Genomic DNA, 22061 nt, shown 5'->3' with positions numbered 1-22061 from the left:
TGAACAGAAAACAAATAACCAAAACAGTACTTTTTCACCATGCTGAAGAACCTTCAATCATGCACGTGTCTCTAACTGTTGTCATGGAGGCAACACAGTTTCAATTCATTAATGTAATGTTTAAACAATGTCTCTAACCTTTTAAAAAAGAAGACCATTAGATGCTGAACACTGTCTTTAGCTTCATATCAGCCAGAAGAAGATGTGTCCCAAATACTTGTTAACTATTACATAAAATATATAACATGAATTATTTATTTAAAATATATCCACTTTGTCTCTCTTCTCTCACCACATCAATGTTGACCTTTTTGAACATTTGTGCCATAGTAGGTCAGACAGCAGAGCAGCTTTTGAGGGTAAAATATCAGTGAGAAAGAAAGACAGACATATAGCTGCAAATAGCAATTATCGGGGCCAAGGACAAAAAGCACAATGAGTCATGCCAACACGGCTGGGAGCATCAGACCAACTGTAACAACGAGCAATTAATGGACCACTGAACTGAACACTTTTCAAGAAGACTTCAATAAAACGCATTCTCTCAACATTTATTTTATTGGACTACATTCACATAAACTAGAAATTCAGACACTGCTGGTTTGTTTACATAAATATCTGGAAATCACTGGAAAATGAAGGTTTATGACCATGTTAATATTAGAAATGCTTTTGTAATGTCACTCAGCCATGTCTCTTTCTACAGTCTTTTTTGATTGGTGTTGGAAACTCAGAATCGAAGACCATGAGACTTTTGGGATCACGTTCAAGAAGTTATTCTTTATTGAGGACTTCGCGTTGACGTGGCTGCAGTTCTTCCAAAGTCTGACTCAAGACAGTTGCCTTGCAAATTTATAGACATTTAGGGGGAGGGATTTACATTGAGGTTTAACAAAGCATGTAAATTAAGTATACAGGTTAAGGAACCCGCCCGACTCCAGCATGTTACCAGTCTCAATCCAATCAGCATAACCATTCAAAAGCATATGTGCTAATCCAATCAGCCCAACGATTCAACGTCTGGGCTGTGGCTCTGAGTGAAACTGGGACTCCAAGAGCCTTTAAAGACAATAAGGAGAAAACAGGAATTGCATCTTTGCTGAGCAGAATAATTATCTCAACCTTAAACGCTAAATACAATATTCTTTACCTTAAGGTCTATTCTTGAAATAGATTTAAAATTTGTAACCCTTCATTGGCCACAAGTGTGTTGTGCTCTTCGGTTCGATCCACTTCAACAGTGTTTCTCAGAAATCGGTTACTGCTCCTTTGAATTGCCTTACTGCAGAGTGAGAATGGCGAAGATGAGCTTTGAGACTCGTGTTCCATTTAAATCTCTTCTCACACAGATGACATGCATAAAGCCAGGTGCACACTGTGCGATTCTGAAAAAAAAAAAGAAGCAAATCCTAAAAGATTCCTCTGATCATTAGTTTGACATGTTCACCAACAGCCATTTAATGACCGCTGAGATCAAATTTTACTTCTGACAAACTTCTGGCAGTGTCAGAAGATTTCACTCACAGTTCTGCAGTGACTTCTCCTACGGCGACTGTCAGATTGTCTTTGTTTTCCAAGACAATCATGACCAAAATTAACGTTAGAGATTTCTTTGTAGCCACCATTTAAATCCTGCATGTAACGCATGCTCACTGTCACCGAACGCGTCATTAATTGATGATGTAAAACTCCGGACAAGTTTTCTTGCGTGAGTCCGTTTTTAACGCGTCTCAACTGCAATGGCAACTGAAATCATACAGTCTGACAAGCAACAATCGTAAAGGACTATTATAAATCGCACAATGAGCACCCGGCTTTAGGCATCTCTTAAAGGAGACATATCATGCTTTTAAATTGTTCCTTTTTACATATAAATCATACATAGTCTATATAAAGCGGAACTGAAATGCTTGGGTCTGAATTCCTCATTATTATAGCTCCACAGGCCCCTTTTCTACCCCTTTTCTGATGTGCGTCTGAGAGCAACTCGTTTTGGTGCGGCCTCTTTTTAAATACAATTGAGACACTTCATACCCCGCCCACACTCGGTTCAACTCCACCCCGTTCGGCCATTTTTGTAGTTTGATAGCAGAGATACGATTATCTAGCGGCACAGAAACTTTTTATTCACACGTTATTAACAAAATGTCAACAACGGAAGACTTGTCCAGCCAGCCTTACATGTTCGAGCCAAAGTCGGAGCTGGAGCGAGATGAAAATGAAGACGACGAACCTGTAGAACAACGTCTTCATATGGATGTATCGCAATGGTGTGTACTGTATTTACACATGAAACTTTGGTCTTCCGACCTTTTACCACCGTGTCGATTTATTTTGATTAATATGTGCGAGGGAGAGAGAGCAAGACAGCGTCTAGTTTGGAGACGGTTATGTCTTGTTTACACTTTCGCCTGGCTCTGAAGAGAGAGAGTGAGCGCGCGCGCGACCGGGTCTCTCTCTCTCTGCTCGTTCTTTCAGTTAAACATGCGTCCTGTAACAAGCGCGGCAGTTCATCTACATTAAACGGTGTAATGAAGCGTGTGGGTTACTACATCCAACAACCGAACATTTTAACTTACCCTCTCGTAACTTCTGCATCCTTTAGCTTGGACTACAAAATTGCAGCGAGAAATAAAAATGGCGGATTGCTCGAAGTGTTGGGCCGGAAGTCAATGTCCTTATTTGGCAGTTCCGCTGCAAATACTGTGACGTAATAGTTCAAAAAACGTCATAGATAACAGGAAAATCGGAACAGGTTGAAAAATATGACCAAAACAGAATATAAAGATATCAACGAAGCACCTGAAGAGAATAATTTCATATTTTCTGTACTTCTAAACACTCCAAATATACAACAAAATGCATTTAAGGGCTAAAAAAGTGCATTTGGCATGATATGTCCCCTTTAAGTGTGAATTCACACGACTATTAAATCCTCATATACAGGTGAAACTACTTCTAAACTGAGAGCAGGTGTAAGACTTTATTCCAAAATGAATTAACATGTGCTTCTTCAGGCTACCTTTACACATGAAAGAGTTTCCTCCCCGAGAGCAGGTGAAGGGCTTTTCTGAAGTGTGAATGATCATTAGGGGCTTTCGCACCGGAGGAACCTTTTCATAGTTCCTAGAACTATTTGCGGAAGTTCCCGGATATTGGCGTATTTGCACCACAGGAACTAGGAATGATTTTAGTTCTAGGAACACCTTTTGGAGGAACTAGATTTGCTCCTACTTCAGAGGTCTAAACAAGCACTATAGGAACTATCAGTGACGTTAATGTATGCTGATTGGCCGAACGCACGTGAAACCCCAGCAGCCACCATTTTAAAAAAAAGCTGTGTTTCCACACAGATTATAGCCTATATATTTACTATCCAAACTCTATGAACATGGAAAACAGTGATAGATGGTCCTCTTAAACTTTACGCTAAGGAGAAAATCCAACGCAACTTTGAAGGGACCAATAGAGTTGTCAAAAAGTACCAACTTCGGTACCAAACGGTACTGAAATTTTGTGACGCTTTGAGCGGAATCGTAAACACTTCTGATTGCCCATTGTACTCACATGCTCATCGGATATGTCTGTGATTGGCTACAATGATCAGCGCTTCAAAAACATGTTGTAAATATCAATGATGCTCTTCACCGAGCGCTTAGATACAGACAGGAGTGTTTGAAAGCAGGCGTCTATCAGTGGACCGTCCGCTGATATACGGCTGTTTGTGCTTTCAAACACTCCCGCTCCCGTTTTTTAAAAACACTTCCGTGTGCTCTCAAACGCTCCCGTGTGTTGATCATTGTAGCCAATCACATATCCGATGAGCGAGGGGAAACAATGGCCAATCAGAAGTGTTTGCGATTCCGCTCAACGGCGGTCAAAGCATCACAATTTAAAAAGTTCAGTACTATTTGATACCAAAGTCGGTACTTTTTGACAACTCTATATGATTATGTATTTCTGCTCAGCTATCTGACTCAGTTGAGCACATTTATACGCATCTAAGTGTTTCCATCCAATGTTGTTGTTTTTTTTTGTGTTTTTTTGCGATATCCCAAAATCTGCATAAAAATAAGTGGATGGAAACATAGCTAGTGAGAGCAGGTGAAAAGCTTTATTCCAGTATGAATCAACATGTGCTTCCTCAGGCTTACTTTGCGTCGGAAAGTCTTTTCACAGTGAGAGCAGGAGAAAGGCTTTTCTTCAGTGTGAATTAACATGTGCTCATTAAGTTGTTTTCTCTGTGTAAAACTCTTGCCACACTGGGAGCAGGTGAAAGGCTTTATTCCAGCATGAATTAACATGTGATTCTCAAGGTATCTTTTACGTGTGAAAGAGTGTCCACACTGAGGGCAGACGAAAGGCTTTTCTTCAGTGTGAGTTACCAAATGATCATTAAGGTGTCCTTTATGTATAAAACACTTTCCACACTGGGAGCAGACGAAAGGCTTTATTCCAGTATGAATTATCATGTGCTTCTTAAGGCTTCCTTTACGTGTGAAAGAGTTTCCACAGTGAGGGCAGACGAAAGGCCTTTTCCCAGTATGAATTAACATGTGATGCTCAAGGTATGCTTTACGTCTAAAAGTGTTTCCACACTGAGAGCAAGTAAAAGGCTTTTCTGAAGTGTGAGTTAACAAATGATAATTAAGGTGTGCTTTTTGTGTAAAACTCTTTCCACACTGAGAGCAGGAGAAAGGCTTTTCTCCAGTATGAATTAACATGTGCTTCTTCAAGCTTCCGTTACATGAGAAAGTGTTTCCACACTGAGAACAGGCGAAAGGAGTTTTCCGACTATGAATTATCATGTGACTCCTAAGGCTTCTTTTATGTTTGAAAGAGTTTCCACACTGAGAGCAGGTGAAAGGCCTTTTGACTTCTGTCATTTGAATGCTGCTTTGTGAGCAACTGTTATCAGTTTTGGAGGAACTCAATGATTTTTCTCCAGCGGTGACATCATGAGCTTTCTGATGATGTTTCTCCTCCACTTCATTTAGATCTGGTCTTTCCTCTTTCACTTTCCCCAGGCCTAAAATAAAAACATTAAAATGAGGAAAATCAATTGAGACAGTTGGAAAATAAATTTTTTACATGACAACACTGTACTAAAAAACGAAAAAAATTTCCTTAGTATTATTTTTTTTAATTTTGCATACAGATGACAATGTCGTCAAAACAATCCCTGTTTACATGGATCTGCGAAAACGACTAAAACACTATTATTCATGCCAGGCCAGGAGTTGGCGATGTCAATTTGTAAAGAAACACTACACACACTATAGACTGAACACGTAATACACATGCGCATGGCATCACAGTTTTCACAAATGGTTATCATTTTGACAATGTTGAGTGTACACAGAGCTTTTTAAAAATACAAAGAAAACTTTTACATTTTTAGAACATCATTGTAACATAAATGTTCCCTTAGATGCATTGTGAAAAGTATTTGTCTAATCTACATAATTTCAGGTCTCTTATGGTTTTATAATCTGATGAGCTGTCTACAGGCTTCAGCACTTAATATTTTTAATACCATTTTCAAGAACTTTCCAAAAAAAATTATGACTAGCACATCACTTTAATCACGCTACACGATTACATGAGCTGTAATGGATTGTGTTCATGCATGTATTTTTTTAATTTATTTTTTTATTTAGTAAGTGCCAGGGTAAAATAATGCAAAGTATTAAAGAACAGAAAAGTTTTAAAGAAGAAAAGTTTATAAAACATTGCTATTTTACAATATTACGATTGCACTGAAAAATAAAAATGTATAGGCTAATAATAATAGGGTAGAGTGGGGTAAAATGACCCCCTTAAGGTCTGTATTTTTTTTCTGTGAAACAAAAGTCAAATGAGTCTAGAATAGCTATCCTAGTTTTCATTGACAATTACATAATTATAAAGAGTTTTCATGTTATAAAATGTTAACAAAAATTTTATTTGTACCAAGTTGGGGTAAAATGCCCCTACTCTGACAAAACATTTAGACTAGACTAAAAACAGAGTACAAGCAGATTTAAAAAAAAGTGTATATTTACTATCTATTTATTATATTGGGAGAAAACAGTAGGAGGGGGGTTTACCCAAAGGGGGTGTTTCCCCCATTCTACCCTACATTTTAATTTGGGAGTACAATACAACAATAGTAATATATTTTTTTACTTAATTCACTTTTATTCGTTAGAACTTGAGGCTTTTATTTAGGTAGAAAACAGCAGGAAGAATTCTGTATAACAGGTAAACCTTTGTCCACACAAATGTTTGATATTACGCTAATGTAAAAACAAACTAAATCTGTAGAGTTTCACACGCTCTGAGTTCAACACAGTTTGAGATTCCAAAAAGCAATTAGTGAAAATAAAATCTAAATCTTATTGCTACCTGTTCAGTTGCATTTTAAGACTTTTGAAACATTGTTTTAGGACATTTTAACGATGTTACATTAAGGAATTCAAGACTTAAGGATCCATAATGTGCACCCTGTTTAAAGCTTTGTTAAAATATTGTACAAAATAAAAAATAAAGCTTTGCTTAATGAAGATGAATGAAACATAGACACCAACCTTCTTGTTCCTCGTGTTTTATTCTCCAGGGTTCTGGTTCACTCATGTCCTCCTCACTCTCCTCTTTAACAAACACCATCTTCACAGCAGCAGATCTCAGTTCAGTTGATACTCCTCCAGATATTCCTGCTTGCTTCAAAACTTAGTCACGTCTATGAGGATGGGAATATTACAGGCCTGATTCAAAAATTGTATCTTCATATATACTAAAAGTACATATCTAACTGTTTGTATTGAGCCAGTACTACAACAAAACAACAGAGATCATGCTGAACAACACTAATCTTCTTCCTCTGAGGTTTGATGGTGGTTGGAAAACAAAAGCATGTGTCTTACCGCCACCCACTGGACTGGAGTGTGAAGCGTCGATAAGAAATAGCTTTAAAAAACCATGACAGATTATTTGTCAATACATGCTCTCTCCCTCATATCCATAACTCTTTCTTTTTCTCTCAGTCTCCTTTTCTTGACATGTCTCTTCCCCTGAGCTTTGACTGATAGTCTTTTTTTTGTGTGTGTCAGTGAAGAAAGTAAACAGTGTCAACTGACATTTATCCTGTTTTATAAACCATTTTCTTAGACAAAATAATTTACTGAAGGCTACGAACACTAGGTAAATAAGTTTATTAAATTCATACACAATATGTACACATTCATTACTATATTGAAAACGGCTTTGTTAATGTTTCTTGTCCTGTCACATTGACAGTTACCAATTATTACAATATCTGAATCAAGTAAATTATATAGGCCTATTTTCAATTCAAAATGGCAAAATTAGACATAAGTTTATTAGTTTGCCTGATTATTTTTGATGGTCATTTAACATTTCTATCCTAAACAGTCAAATATAAAATAAACATATTTATACAACAGTTCTTTGGCTTAGAGCCTTACAGCTTAGAGTTTACTAAGCCATACAGCTTAGTAATTGGACATTTCGAACTATATGATGATCTTTATCTCATTTTTCTGGATCTTGTGAGTGACCTAATGTCGTACAATCTGTCAGCCATGTCACATGTGCCCATATAAATGATCTATGTAAAAAAAAAAAAAAAAAAAAGAACTTTAAGATGTTGTAAAGTAATATTTATATATAACAAATTCATTTGAAATATGTCATTGTAAAAGGAATAGCTCATTTTATGTATCTCAGCATTGAGACCAGTGGTTGGACATAAACAAAAATGACGTTTGGACCAATAAATCCTTCATAATTTTACATTAAATAACATTAATCAGTGATATCTGGAAATCACTGGAAAATTAAGGTTTATGACCACGTTAATATTAGAAAAGCTTTTGTAATGTCACTCAGTCATGTCTCTTTCTACAGTCTTGATAGGCCACAAGTGTGTTGTGCTCTTCGGTTCGATCCACTTCAACAGTGTTTCTCAGAAATCGGTTACTGCTCCTTTGAAATGCCTTACTGCAGAGTGAGAATGGCAAAGATAATTTTTTAGACTCGTGTTCCATTTAAATCTCTTCTCACACAGATGACATGCATAAAGCCAGGTGCACACTGTGCGATTCTGGAAAAAAAAAAGGCAAATCCTAAAAGATTCCTCTGATCATTAGTTTGACATGTTCACCAACAGCCATTTAATGACCGCTGAGATCAAATTTTACTTCTGACAAACTTCTGGCAGTGTCAGAAGATTTCACTCACAGTTCTGCAGTGACTTCTCCTACGGCGACTGTCAGATTGTCTTTGTTTTCCAAGACAATCATAACCAAAATTAACGTTAGAGATTTCTTTGTAGCCACCATTTAAATCCTGCATGTAACGCATGCTCACTATCACCGAACGCGTCATTAATTGATGATGTAAAACTCCGGACAAGTTTTCTTGCGTGAGTCCGTTTTTAACGCGTCTCAACTGCAATGGCAACTGAAATCATACAGTCTGACAAGGAACAATCGTAAAGGACTATTATAAATCGCACAATGAGCACCTGGCTTTAGGCATCTCTTAAGTGTGAATTCACACACGACTATTAAATCCTCATATACAGGTGAAACTACTTCTAAACTGAGAGCAGGTGTAAGACTTTATTCCAAACCGAATTAACATGTGCTTCTTCAGGCTACCTTTACACATGAAAGAGTTTCCTCCCCGAGAGCAGGTGAAGGGCTTTCCTGTGAATGATCATTAGGGGCTTTCGCACCGGAGGAACCTTTTCATAGTTCCTAGAACTATTTGCGGAAGTTCCCGGATATTGGCGTGTTTGCACCACAGGAACTAGGAATGATTTTAGTTCTAGGAACACCTTTTGGAGGAACTAGATTTGCTCCTACTTCAGAGGTCTAAACAAGCACTATAGCAGGGATAGGCAACTCCGGTCCTGGAGGGCCACTGTCCTGCAGAGTTTAGCTCCAACCCTAATTAAACACACCTGAACAAGGCAATCAGTGTTTTCAGGATTACTAGATAGATACAGGCAGGTGAGTTTTTATGAGGGCTGAAGCTAAACTCTGCAGGACAGTGGCCCTCCAGGACCGGAGTTGCCTATCCCTGCACTATAGGAACTATCAGTGACGTTAATGTATGCTGATTGGCCGAACGCACGTGAAACCCCAGCAGCCACCATTTTAAAAAAAAGCTGTGTTTCCACACAGATTATAGCCTATAATATTTACTATCCAAACTCTATGAACATGGAAAACAGTGATAGATGGTCCTCTCAACTGTTACGCTAAGGAGAAAATCCAACGCAACTTTGAAGTGACCAAGCCAAACATTATAGAGTAGGGGAGAACCGGGGCGAAAGTAACGCGGGACGAAAGTAACAAAGCGATTTTCTCAGAGCCCTGACTATATTAGCATTTCAAGCTATGACAGCACGTTTAGTACGCAACCCTTGACAGAGCTGCCAAATATCACGTGAATTCGTCATCGTTTCCCGCGGTTAGGTCCGGAAAGCAGTTTTCGAGTGCGATAAGTAAATTACTGAAACTGTACTTTTTTTCTAATTACAGGTTGTGTTTTTCGTTTCATGTCGCACAGTAATGATCAATCTACAGGTTATTAAGTGCTGTAACACATCCTGAAGTTTGCGCCTTGTCAGAGTTTTTCAGTATAAAAGTAAATCGGGTTTAAATGTCCGGAGTTCCTGTCGGGACGAAAGTAACACTTACTTAGTTACTTTTGTCCCGCTATAGTGAATAGTGATTTTGTCGCGCTGCTAATGTGGTGACTTTCTCTGTGTTGCAGCATTTATTAAAACATGTTTATGTCATATTATACCAACAGAATATGGCAAGAGTGAGGGTCAGTAAGACAGATAGAGGTCTGATTCAGCCAGATGTTTATGAGAGGGCGTTCACATTTAAATCAGCTGATTTCTGTGTCACCATTTTTTTTTAACTCAATCTGTTTCTATTTACCCTAGTCACATTTAGGTTTTAGCCATACCTTATAGCTTTTCCACCTCCACCTATGAATTTGCAGGGTTTCCATCCTGATGTTTTTATGCAGATTTTAAATTTATGCATAAAAACAGCTTGATGGAAAGATGCCTATTGTTACATTATGTTGAGAATTTATATTATGGTAATTTAATTTAATTATCATATTGTTCATGTTGAAAACACATTTTATAAAATAGATTGACATTGCCAATAAAAAAATATTCTAAACAATTCAAGTTTTTACTGTTGGATTATTTTTGAAACATTGATGAAACTGAAATTTAAAATGAAAATGTAAATTAACATTTTTTTTGCAAATATAAAGGCCAAAATATGTTTGTAGTTACATGTTAACAAGGTCATATACAGGTATATGTAGGCTAATAAAAAAACAAAAACAAGAGTAACACAAAAAATCTAGCTTGTATATTGTTGTGTTACTTTTGACCCACCTGTGTGTTACTTTCGTCCCAACTGACGGGGTCGAAAGTAACATAAGCAGTCTTAAGTTCAAAGTGAAATTAAACTGAAGTCATTCTACATTTTTTACAAAATACTACTGATAGACCACACTTGTGAGTGACTGACTACAGCAAAAATATATCTCTGTCTAAAAGATCATCTTTTCAAATTATGTTTTTCTGAAAAATGGTACTTTCGCCCCTGCTCTCCCCTAGTCAAAAAGTACCGACTTCGGTACCAAATGGTACTGAAATTTTGTGAGCGGAATCGTAAACACTTCTGATTGCCCATTGTACTCACATGCTCATCGGATATGTCTGTGATTGGCTACAATGATCAGCGCTACAAAAACATGTTGTAAATATCAATGACGCTCTTCACCGAGCGCTTAGATACAGACAGGAGTGTTTGAAAGCAGGCGTCTATCAGTGGACCGTCCGCTGATATACGGCTGTTTGTGCTTTCAAACGCCCCCGTTTTTTTAAAACACTTCCGTGTGCTCTCTATGGAAGCTTGTTTCCGCCACTGAATAATAAATAAATAATAATAATTGCGACTTTTTATATCACAATTCTGACTTTTTTTCTCACAATTGCTGTATATCAAGTCAGAATTGTGATTTTTTTTTCTCAGAATTGCGAGATATGAAGTCAGAATTGTGAGAAATAAAGTCGCAATTCTGAGAAATAGTTGCAATTGCGAGATATAAAGTCGCAATTCTGAGAAATAAAGTCGCAGTTGCGAGATATAAAGTCAGAATTGCATTATATAAAGTCGCAATTGCGTGTTATATAAACTATTCTGAGGTAAAAAATAAATAAATAAATAAAAAGTCTGTCTTTTTTTCCTTAGAATTGGACTTTATAGATGTCAGAATTGTGAGAAACTCGCAATTATGTGTTATAAAGTCAGAATTGGGTGATAAGGTTGCAATTGTCTTTATAACACGCAATTCTGACTTTATATCTCGCAATTCTGACTTTATAACACGCAATTGTGACTTTATTTCATGCAATTCTGACTTTATATCTCGCAATTCTGAGAAAAAGTCAGAATTGCGAGATGTAGGCTACAATGTTTTTGAAATGTTTTATTTTGTAGCGGAAACAAGCTTCCATAGCTCTCAAACGCTCCCGTGTGTTGATCATTGTAGCCAATCACAGACATATCCGATGAGCGAGGGGAAACAATGGCCCATCAGAAGTGTTTACGATTCCGCTCAACGGCGGTCAAAGCATCACAATTTAAAAAGTTAAAAAGTACTATTTGATACCAAAGTCGGTACTTTTTGACAACTCAAATATGATTATGTATTTCTACTCAGCTAGAAACACTGGACATCAACCATACGGCAAACACTAATACCTTTTCATATACTGTCTACTTTCTATGTGTAACAGTTCAGTCTAATAACATACAGGACTGTAAGACAAATCGTAAACTAATGAACACTGAGAATGTGAGCGTTGTGAGCTCAGGCTGAGGTGTTCTCAGCACCGCCAAAATAAAGGTCCGCCGAACAAAGCACTGTTTCCATCCAGCAAATCAAAGGGAACAAAATCATCACTTCTAGATAAACTGGCGCTAAATGTCGCTAAGAAAAATGGAAGTTGCTGCAGTAAAAGCCACTGTATATAATAATTTTCGTATTACTCGTACCTACTTGTACTTGTATCGTATTAGAGGCCGCAGATGAATTAAACTCTGTCATGTTTTCCTGCATTCAGATGCCTGGTGTTTGTGAACGCAATTGTGTGAGGCACTTCTGGGAGGGAATTATACAGAACCACTTTAATAACAGAATGACCTAAACAGCATTTCAGATACTGTGCTACGAGATCGATCCACTGGTTTGTCTAGTTTTACTGTCCCATCGCACAGTCACATGTGTTTTATGATGTGTATATAAAGGAATTATTTGGTAAAAGTATTTCCATCGTAGTTTATGCAATTGTTTTCATATCACATAAAAATGTATCTGACTCATACCCCTTTTCCACCAAGGCAGTGCTGGTGCCGGTTCGGAGCCGGTGCCTACTCGCGAACCAGTTCTTTGTGTTTCGACAGCCAAAGAACCGGTTCTCGGCCAGGAAAACTGGTTCCAAAGCGGCACCAACTCTTTGCTGGACTAGAACCGTTCTTTTACCACGTCATGCTTACGTCGGGGGCTGGGGCGGGGTTATTGTCAAACTTCTTCTTGAACGTAACCTCCGTCTATAGTAATCAAGACGAGCAGCACAAATGTGTTCTAAACGTCTTCTTCTGACCCCAATATAGGATCGCAATGCCAGGAGAAACATTTGCAGAAAGACGATGTAGTCCGCCATTGTAATTGTTATGCTTGAAGTTGGCGCAAGCGTTTCTAGGAAAGCTAACGGTACGTTCACACGGGGCGTCAGCGTCAACGCTTCCCATTGACTTTGAATGGGTGACGTCAAGCGTTGCCGAAAAGAATTGTGGATCCGTCGGCGGCGCTTCACTGGCGTTGCTCGCGGCAGAAGTTGAGAATTTTTCAACTTCTGCCGCGAGCAACGCCAGTGAAGCGCCGCCGACGGAAGCGTCAGCCAATCAGATCGCTCTATGCAAATACAGTAGCCAGGCGGCAGCCAATCACGTTCATCCTGTTCAAGAGCAGCAAACTGAGGATAAATTTTAAAATGGAGGAGAAACTAATTATTGCGGTGGGCAATCACCCGGTCCTTTATGACCATTGAATGACAATGAAGCTTGTTGTTGAGTTCCTGTCTAATTTCATTGGCTGACGCTGCTATGACCATGGCGTCAGTGCCAAACTTCAGCCATGCCTTCCGTCAAGCGTTGACGCTGACGACCCGTGTGAACGTACCGTAAGACGTAGCCTATGGCAACGTACACAGTGACGTAACGACGTCGTTCTCTGGGCTCTCTAGTCAGTGGAAAAACAAACAGGTTCTGAGAAGGTTCGCAAGTTGAACCAACTTTGAACCAGCACCAGTTCCGAACCAGTTCTTTTTTGGTGGAAAAGGGGTATCAGTTGAGCGCATTTATACGCATCTAAGTGTTTCCATCCAGTGTTGTGTTTTTTGTTATTTTGCGATATCCCAAAATGTGCATAAAAATAAGTGGATGGAAACATAGCTAGTGAGAGCAGGTGAAAGGCTTTATTCCAGTATGAATCAACATGTGCTTATTCAGGCTTACTTTACGTCTGAAAGTCTTTTCACAGCGAGAGCAGGAGAAAGGCTTTTCTTCAGTGTGAATTAACATGTGATCATTAAGTTGTCTCTTCTGTGTAAAACTCTTGCCACACTGGGAGCAGGTGAAAGGCTTTTCTCCAGTATGAATTAACATGTGCTTCTTCAGGCTTCCGTTACATGAGAAAGTCTTTCCACACTGAGAACAGGCGAAAGGCCTTTTGACTTCTGTCATTTGAATGCTGCTTTGTGAGCAACTGTTATCCGTTTTGGAGCAACTCAATGATTTTTCTCCAGCGGTGACATCATGAGCTTTCTGATGATGTTTCTCCTCCACTTCATTCAGATCTTGTCTTTCCTCTTTCACTTTCATCAAGCCTAAAATAAAAACATTAAAATGAGGAAAATCAATTGGGACAGTTGGAGAATAAAATTTAGGGTATTTTTACATGACAACACTGTACTAAAAACCGAAAGATTTTTCCTTAATATTTTTTATTTTGCATACATATGACAATGTCGTCAAAACAATCCCTGTTTACATGGATCTGCGAAAACGACTAAAAACGCTGTATTATTCATGCCAGGCCAGGAGTTGGCGATGTCAATTTGTAAAGAAACACTACACACACTAGTAGTTATAACCCTATACCACCTGTCAAAATGATTGATGACTTCCGGTCCCGCCCCCTAGATATGACATCTGGTCACCGCCCTTCCGGTTGTCCGTTGACCTGTCCCGCCCTTTCTGCCGTGTATAGATATGGATATGGATTGTCGTATTGACCCTTCGATCATGTGTTTTGACAGTTTTATCTACCGCATATGTTGTTTTTTATCTATTATCTTTCCGGCATATGTTGTTGTTATGGTTTGCCCTATTGTCCTAGCTAGTCATAGATCATTTGGTTTTGACAGAAAGTTTGAAGACTGTGTCACACACCCATTATCTCTTGTGCACTCGAGGTGGGTGTATTTTCTGTGTTTGTGATAGACATCTGTTTTTTGACAGAAAGTTTGAATTTGTTGTCCGGTTCAGTTATGTGTCTGTTTCTGTGTCTGTGTGTGTGTGTGTGTGTGTGTGTGTGTGTGTGTGTGTGTGTGTGTTTGTGTGTGTGCGTCCTCTGACATGACCCCCTCCACATTCCTGAGGTAACAGTGAAAGTGAGAAAAAGAGAGTTACCCTAATCATGTTTTATATTTCACACAAATAATATGCAATAATATCTTACTAAAAATCTACTGAAACCATTTAATTCAGTTTTAGATAAACAAAAGAATAAAAAAATCATATTACATAAACATTCCGTTCTTTAGGCCTATAAGTGTATAAAATAAAATAGCTATCTTGCTAATTTAACTAAAGTTGAAAACCATTCAGTTCTTTATAAAAGTATATAATTAAATGCTTATAAAATAAATATTTTATTGATCCAATTGTTTTTGATAAACAAAAGAATAAAAATCATATTACATAAAAAAAGGGTATACATTAAAATGGTTATCTTGCTAATTTAACTAAAGTTGAAAAACATTCTGTTCTTTAAAAGTATATAAAAAAAATAAAAAATAAAAATCTACTGAAATTTCAGTTTTAGATAAAAATAAAATTAATCTAAGTCTGCTGACTGAAGATTTCATGAAGCACCAGACAAATGGTATGTTTGTGTGTGTGTGTGTGTGTGTGTGTGTGTGTGTGTGTGTGTGTGTGTGTGTGTGTGTGTGTGCGTACGTGTGTGTGTGTGCGTACGTGTGTCTGTGACAGGTTCCGGTAAATTAGCGTGCCGTCATCTTTCTGAATTTATTTCAAAACATAATCGTAAAAGTTTAAATATGATCTTTTAAAATTAAAAGACTGTTTAAATAAAATCTTTAAAGTTTGAATACATTCATATCTTCTATTTATCTTTTAGAAGATTACTGTAATGATTTTGTTTAACGGTGACCTAAAGTATAATTGTTATTAAACAATGTCTGTCTGTTCAAAAACTTTAGATTGTAGAAAAACTGTACTTTTTAGTCGTTTTAAATCTCATTTATATGAAAAGATTCAATCAGCATTTTTTTGTCCATGCGGGGTTTCAATTTTTATGGTGGGGGCTTTCCATAGCTATAATGAATTTTGTACCGTACACCTAAACACAGAAAACTACATTTGTACATTTTCAAAATGAAATAAATAAATAAATAAATCATTTAATATCATTTTGTGCACACACACACACGGTTCTAAAAAATAAACTAATCTCTATTTTAAATTAAATTATTATTAATAACATATGTTACTAAAATGTAAACAAAGTTTTAGCTAAATAAATATATAAACAAAAACACCTTACAGCCCCAGATCCTTCAGAGATAAACCACAGTGTGATCTGAAGCTTCAGGAAACAGGGTATCAGACCAGATGAGTCTCGGGGACAATGTCACAGTAAATCTAGTCTGCTAACGCCTTTTACAGAGTACATCCAGAGTTTATACTAAATTCATTTAAAAGCATAATCATACAAGTTTAAATAAGGTATTTTAAAATTAAAAGAAATCTTTAAAGTTTTATTAAAATCATATCTTCTATTTATTTTCTTAGAAGATTACTGTAATGATTTTGTTTAACGGTAACCTAAAGTAGAATTTTTACTAAACAGCGTTTAGTTGTTGATTGTTGAAAAACTGTGCTTGGGCATCTTAGATCTTTTGTCCATACAACATGTTGTCAAAGTTTGTCACAATGTTTTGTTGTTGTGTTGTTTTTAAGAAATCCGAGGACTCCACATTGCTCTTATTTAGACTAAGTTGTATCATCTGCAAAATCACTGACGTGGCATAAGTAAAGTTGGTCTTGAGCGAATATTTAATTTTATCAGTCATAATTCAAAGTATAAGTATACGATCGTATAAGATCATTTTAACTTGTATTCCCCGAACTATCCTTAATCAGTGTGGAATCACACAGGGTGAAACCCTTTACTGAGAATATACTATCGGTTATCTACTCAAAATATATGTAGAAGTGTAAAATCGGTGTTTAAAATCTGTCTGCTGGCCGCATGAATAGACTTTGGGGAGAGCTGATGATACAGGAAGCATGCCCTTTGACCTCCTCGATTGTGGAGGCTTTTTTTTTTTTTTTTTTTTTTTTTGTTAAAGACCCAACTACAAGTTAGTTCTCCCAAAAGAATTTCTCCCATCTAGTGGTTCTCCCATCTACTCGCTTTTTCAAATGCGTGTTGCAACTGCGGTAGCCGTAATGTGTCAAGAAGCTATGACAACATGGCTTCCAATAGCGCTTCATTGAGTTTAACGATACATGTTTTTGTACTGTTATGGCAGCTATATAATGATTTACACAACCAAGCAATGAAAAAAGCTTGTAATTTAGACCATACCTTTGACTTGCCTGTCGAGAAGAAATCAGGCAACTTCCCTTTCAAAGTCTTTCTCCTTCATTAGATCTTTCCACATGGGGAAAAGCTATCCTGATATTTATTTACATACCGATAAATTAAATGTTAGCTTTTAGGCGATGAGGATTCCTTCTCCCGTGGCTCGGCATAAGTATGATCCTGCATTATAATGTACTGTGCAGTGCAGCCTTTCAAATTTGCCGGGGCAGTATCATTGCCTCCCATATGGTCTAGCGGTTAGGATTCCTGGCTTTCATCCAGGCTGCCCGGGTTCGACTCCCGGTATGGGAAGACAATTTTTTTTACATTGTCAACAAAATTCAAGTTATTCAATAATCATTTTTAGTTATCCATAGTCTTAGAGGCCTACAAGTCTTAGAGGCCTACACGAACTGCAGAAACAAGCAGAAAATATGTAAAAACTCATAAATGCTGTTTCAGTACTGAATCATTTTCACAAATACAATTATATAGAATTCAGAAAATTTCACTATGGAATATTTACTTTATCTATCATAATTTCAATTTAGTACATCATCATTTAAACTTTTCATCTCATAATTATGACGCATAGTCATAATTGTAATTTCAACTTTTTGTTATAATTATTACTTAATTCAGAATTACAATTTTTGTCAATTACACCTTTTTAATGTAATACTTAAAACGTTTTTAAGGCATAATTTGGTTGTTGACTATAGTAGTGTTGATGATGAAACGTGTTGAGTTAGGCTAGCGCTTTTTGTCCCTCTCTGGTATTATAGTGTTTCAAGATGGCGGAACGACACGAAAGCCTCCTTGGACTTACCCGCCCCATGTAAATAAAGATAAGAAATGTTTCGCTTACGAGGATAAGTCAGATCATTGGCAGAGGTCATTTTACACCCATGAGGACATATTTTATGAATACAGACAATGATTTTAGCTAATAAAATACCATTTTTTCAACGAGCGAATCTACACATGAGAGGCTTTCAGAAGTCAAACCCAAGGGGTCAACGGCTTAGGCCCATTAGTTTCGGTATTTGTAAAAATCAAATACTGTATTACACTTTTCAAAGTTACAATAAAAAGACCTGTTGTGTTCTGACACAAGGCCATTAACTTGTTTTTATAAATGTATTTTGCTTATTTCTACAAATATCGACCTGAAAAATGAAAATCAGAAAAAACAGAAAAAACATTGTTTTAAAATACAACTAAACCATGATAATGTTTAGTTTAGATGTTGATGACTAAGCTTCTGGCATATAGTGCAACCACGCAACAAGAAATCTAATATTGGTGTAATCTTTGCGAGGTCTCACTCACGACACACAACTTTGTAAATAAATAAAATAAAATATCATGGAAGTCGTTGTACTGTAATTTAACCATATTTTATTTATTAATATTATGGCTTCATGTTGATTTAAAGTTTTTAATTGTTATTAACAAATACCTTTTAACATCCGGCACAAAATGAAAGAGATGTATTATTTGAAAAAAAAAAAAAAAAAAAAAAAAATGGAATGTTCACAATCACTATGTGTCAAAAACAGTATGTGTGTAAATAGTTGTGCAAAGTTCCACACCCTATGGACTAACACATAAATAAATATATATAACATACACAAAACATTTCTTAACTAAGCAACTGTTTCTTAAATTATCAGACACTCACCGCACTGATGTTAACATCACCATATATTGTGTTTTCTACCATGATTGTAGTAACTATTGTACCACCATTCTTCTGGGCAACTGTTAAATTAAGCTGATTAGGGTTCTGAATTAATGGCTGTCCGAATGTTGTAGAAATATTACGCTGTCGTCGTTGTGTAAGGTTGTTAGGCTGTTGATTTGTCATGTTTCCAGAATGTGTTTGAACGCACAGCGTTTGAACGTCACCATCTGTTAAAAAATGAACAATTAAATACACAACCAAAAAACCATGTAAACATTATAGTAAAGCTTATTGAAGATTGAGAAACATATTGACTACTAACAAAGTAAATTATAAATCTTTTCCTACGTTTGATATTCTTTTTTCTGTTTTTTTTCACTATGGACTTGATCCTTTTTAATGCTGTTTTCTCTCCATATTTATTCTGTAGTTCCTCTACTGTGTCTTCCAACCTCCCTGTTGTTCTTCTCCTGCTGTGTTAACCAAAGACAAACAGTTAGAAGAATAAAATGTATGTACAATAGCAAAAATAAAAGTTGGTCATTAGTTGTTAGGGTTAGATACACCTGTAGACACATTCACACACCCGTTCGCCTGTTTTCATTTAGCATACACCAGAGTTCAAACATTCACTTTTTCAAAGGGTCGAATGATTACGCGGTCAAAATTTCTCTTTTTAACATGAGAGTTAAAAAATGTACACGAGTCACGACGCATTGCATTATGCACCTGACCTGCCGGCTGATGAAGTATTTATTACATCAAGAAAACATGAATACAACACACTGCACTTGGATGAATACATTTATTAGATTTATTTAATAATATTACCAGTTCCATATTATCTTTATATAAGACATATAAAGACATCTTAAAAATAAGACAAAAAATGATTTTATTTTTTAAATTTGACTGCATTCTTTACTTTTTGATTTATGAATTATAACAGACTGATGGGAAAAACATTATTTTGCAGTTACTTTTTTAAAATTTGTTTTATTATTCAACTATCTCTTTCTTTTTGTTAGATTTTATTAGTTGTAATTTTATATATAAACATTTAACTTTTAAAATAAAGGTTTTACAACAACATCACCATCTTCCGCTATATTTGGGCCTCCATGCTCATCTATTTACAGTATATGATATTGGTGAAGGGGGCCAGCATGAATATATATTTTTAGGGGGCCCCCGAATTCTCTACGGCCCCGTTCACATCGCATCGTAAGCGCATAATATCACCTGCTCAAGTACGTCTTGACGAGTTTCTTCTGTATTAAACAGCGAATCTTCTCAGTCAGATCGTCGCAAGATCTCAGGAATCCTCTCACACTGCTTGTGTTCACGAGCTCCATCGCTGCACTTTTGTGCGGCTGTGTGTGACTCTTAACGATTCAAACTTCCATAAAGCGCACCAAAACAGCAGCGCGGAGATGTGACGTCATGTGTCGAGCGGGCGCTCGTAAAAAGCACATCTTTGCATTTCTTCTGAAACAACAATTTTTAACATCACTATCGCAACACTTATCGTATTGCCGGCTGGGATTGTAATGTTTTGTATGCCGTTTTCTTTACACTCACCCCGGATATCTGTTTCCTGCAGTTAGCTGTAATGTTAGTGAACTCTAGGTCTTCTCTTTGTTCATATACGACAGTATTCGCATGAATTGGCTTGATTTGATAAAATTATGTTTTAAACCATCATCTTCACTTGAGACATTTACATTATACCGTCCTAGTTTTTAAATAGCGCTAAAATGTATATTTTAACCCTTTATGCGAATATGCCGCACAAGGTTCTCTGTTCTCTGGTTCTGTGTTTTTAAAAATAAAGACAAGGATACCTCTTTCTATAAGCGACCCTTAAAATCTGTGCATACAACAAAACACGTGTAGGTGTACGATGATTTATCAGCAAATTACTTTTGTTTGAAGAAAAACTTAAATCAGCTGGTGCTTGATAACTATTGAAGTTATGATGCGATATTTATCACGTTTTAATTTTAACTCAATACTCTATGAACTTTAACATCTTGTTGGTCAAATTAACTTAAAGCCTGCGCATCCTAGCTACTTTCTAAATGTGTGTAACAGAACTTATGGTGAACAATTTAGCCATATGTTTTAAACGTGTAATGTTTAAACAAATTTTGTTACTGGACTGAGTGAAAATAATAAACTTCTCTCTGGCGGCATATGCATAACTTTTCCATGACGCTACTTCTGATGCAATGTGGCTTTAATTTACATAGTTATTTACGGCTTTCCTGATGACAGCCCCCGTGCATCCTACACAACAGGGTGGGCTGAGCTGTTGTCCTGATAAATATTTCAGGACATTGCACGCTCTAGCTCTACTCTAGCTCTACTAGCCGCGGACTGCTGTGCTACTGCAACAAAAGTTGAAAGTCCTGATTGCCAGAACCTGACGCAAACTTCCGACCCAAAAACACAAGGCTTGGATAATTGTCCCGCAAGGACTCAGGAGATTCCAGGAACATTCCAGGAAAATTTGAAAAAAATTCGAAAAGTTGAAAAATGGCGACACAAAACCTGATGGAGAGCGACTCCCCGTCCAGTTCTGGCGATGTGGGGAACAAGTATCATCCGGCGTGTGAGTGCGCCACGGGCAAAGACTGTCGTTTAAGAGATATGTTAGACACTATGTTTAAAGATCATTTTAGAGGCCAAATGGTTGGCTTGATGCACAGGATTATCGACGCTGCGTGTGGTATGAAAAACAATTGTGGGCAGAATAGCAAACGTGTGACAAATCTCAAAAATGAAATGGATGTCGTAAGAGGATTGATAAAGTCATGGACTGATGTAACGCCCATGTTTTTTAACGGCAAAGAGCCGATCGGCGTGATCCTCAGAAAAGTTCTGGATGTGTTGAGTGCATGTAGTGACGAATTCGGAGTCACAGAGATACTCGCTATATGGACATTTGTAACGGATCTCTGTGTGTCACTGGTGTCAAAAAATGCAAAAACAGACGTTGGTGAAATAGTTGAAATTCTGGTCAACTATAGCCTAGAGAAAGACATGATCACCTGCAGAGATTTTCTATTCTGGTTAGACCATCTGTAAATGTCTTTCACTCAAATTTCTTCACTACTTCAATGTATGAAAGTATAATGTTGAAATAAAAATTTCTGGTTAAAAAAATGTCTGAGCTCATTAAAATAGAATACATAAAAATAATAATATTTAGAATAATAAAAAATACTACACGATTTAAAAGATTAAATATTTAAATATTTGTATTCCTGAGGCGGCAACCATTTCCAAGATGTGAATACCTGAAATTGTGTGGTGATTTTTCAAATGATACAACTAAATTGCCCGCTGTGTACAGAACAGAAAAAGGACA

At 36.9% G+C, this 22061-nt stretch overlaps 2 protein-coding genes across 5 annotated transcripts in view; both read right to left on the bottom strand.

The window, feature by feature from the left end:
- Window positions 1–760: 760 nt before the first annotated feature.
- Window positions 761–6894, bottom strand: LOC311088066 (uncharacterized protein). Of its 2 annotated transcripts, XR_014607425.1 has the most exons (4): window positions 6570–6894; window positions 4155–5029; window positions 1151–1385; window positions 761–1059 (listed from the first exon to the last, which is right to left on the bottom strand). XR_014607425.1 is itself a non-coding variant. In XM_084121716.1 (3 exons), the coding sequence occupies exons 1-3, from the start codon at window positions 6646–6648 to the stop codon at window positions 1248–1250; spliced, it is 1092 nt and encodes a 363-aa protein (XP_083977842.1). In that variant the 5' UTR covers window positions 6649–6894; the 3' UTR covers window positions 761–1247. The 2 variants fall into 2 exon arrangements, 1 of the variants encoding a protein (XP_083977842.1); XM_084121716.1 differs by having other exon boundaries at window positions 761–1385.
- Window positions 6895–7171: 277 nt separating this feature from the next.
- LOC311088084 (uncharacterized protein) overlaps window positions 7172–22061 on the bottom strand; it is a 55173-nt gene continuing 40283 nt past the window's right edge. Inside the window, exons 2-3 of one of the 3 annotated variants that reach the window (XM_084121740.1) lie at window positions 13626–13996; window positions 7172–8001 (exon numbers count right to left, since the gene is read on the bottom strand). In XM_084121740.1, the coding sequence (XP_083977866.1) occupies window positions 7999–8001; window positions 13626–13996 (374 nt within the window). In that variant the 3' untranslated portion in view covers window positions 7172–7998. Of the gene's footprint in view, window positions 8002–13508; window positions 13997–22061 lie in introns of those variants that run through there. The other 2 variants (XM_084121739.1, XR_014607431.1) reach the window with 2 other exon arrangements.

The sequence above is a fragment of the Abramis brama genome (genome assembly GCF_963993115.1).
Source record: "Abramis brama genome assembly, chromosome: 1".
Taxonomy (NCBI): Eukaryota; Metazoa; Chordata; class Actinopteri; order Cypriniformes; family Leuciscidae; genus Abramis; species Abramis brama.
This window is presented reverse-complemented; position numbering and strand designations above follow the sequence as displayed.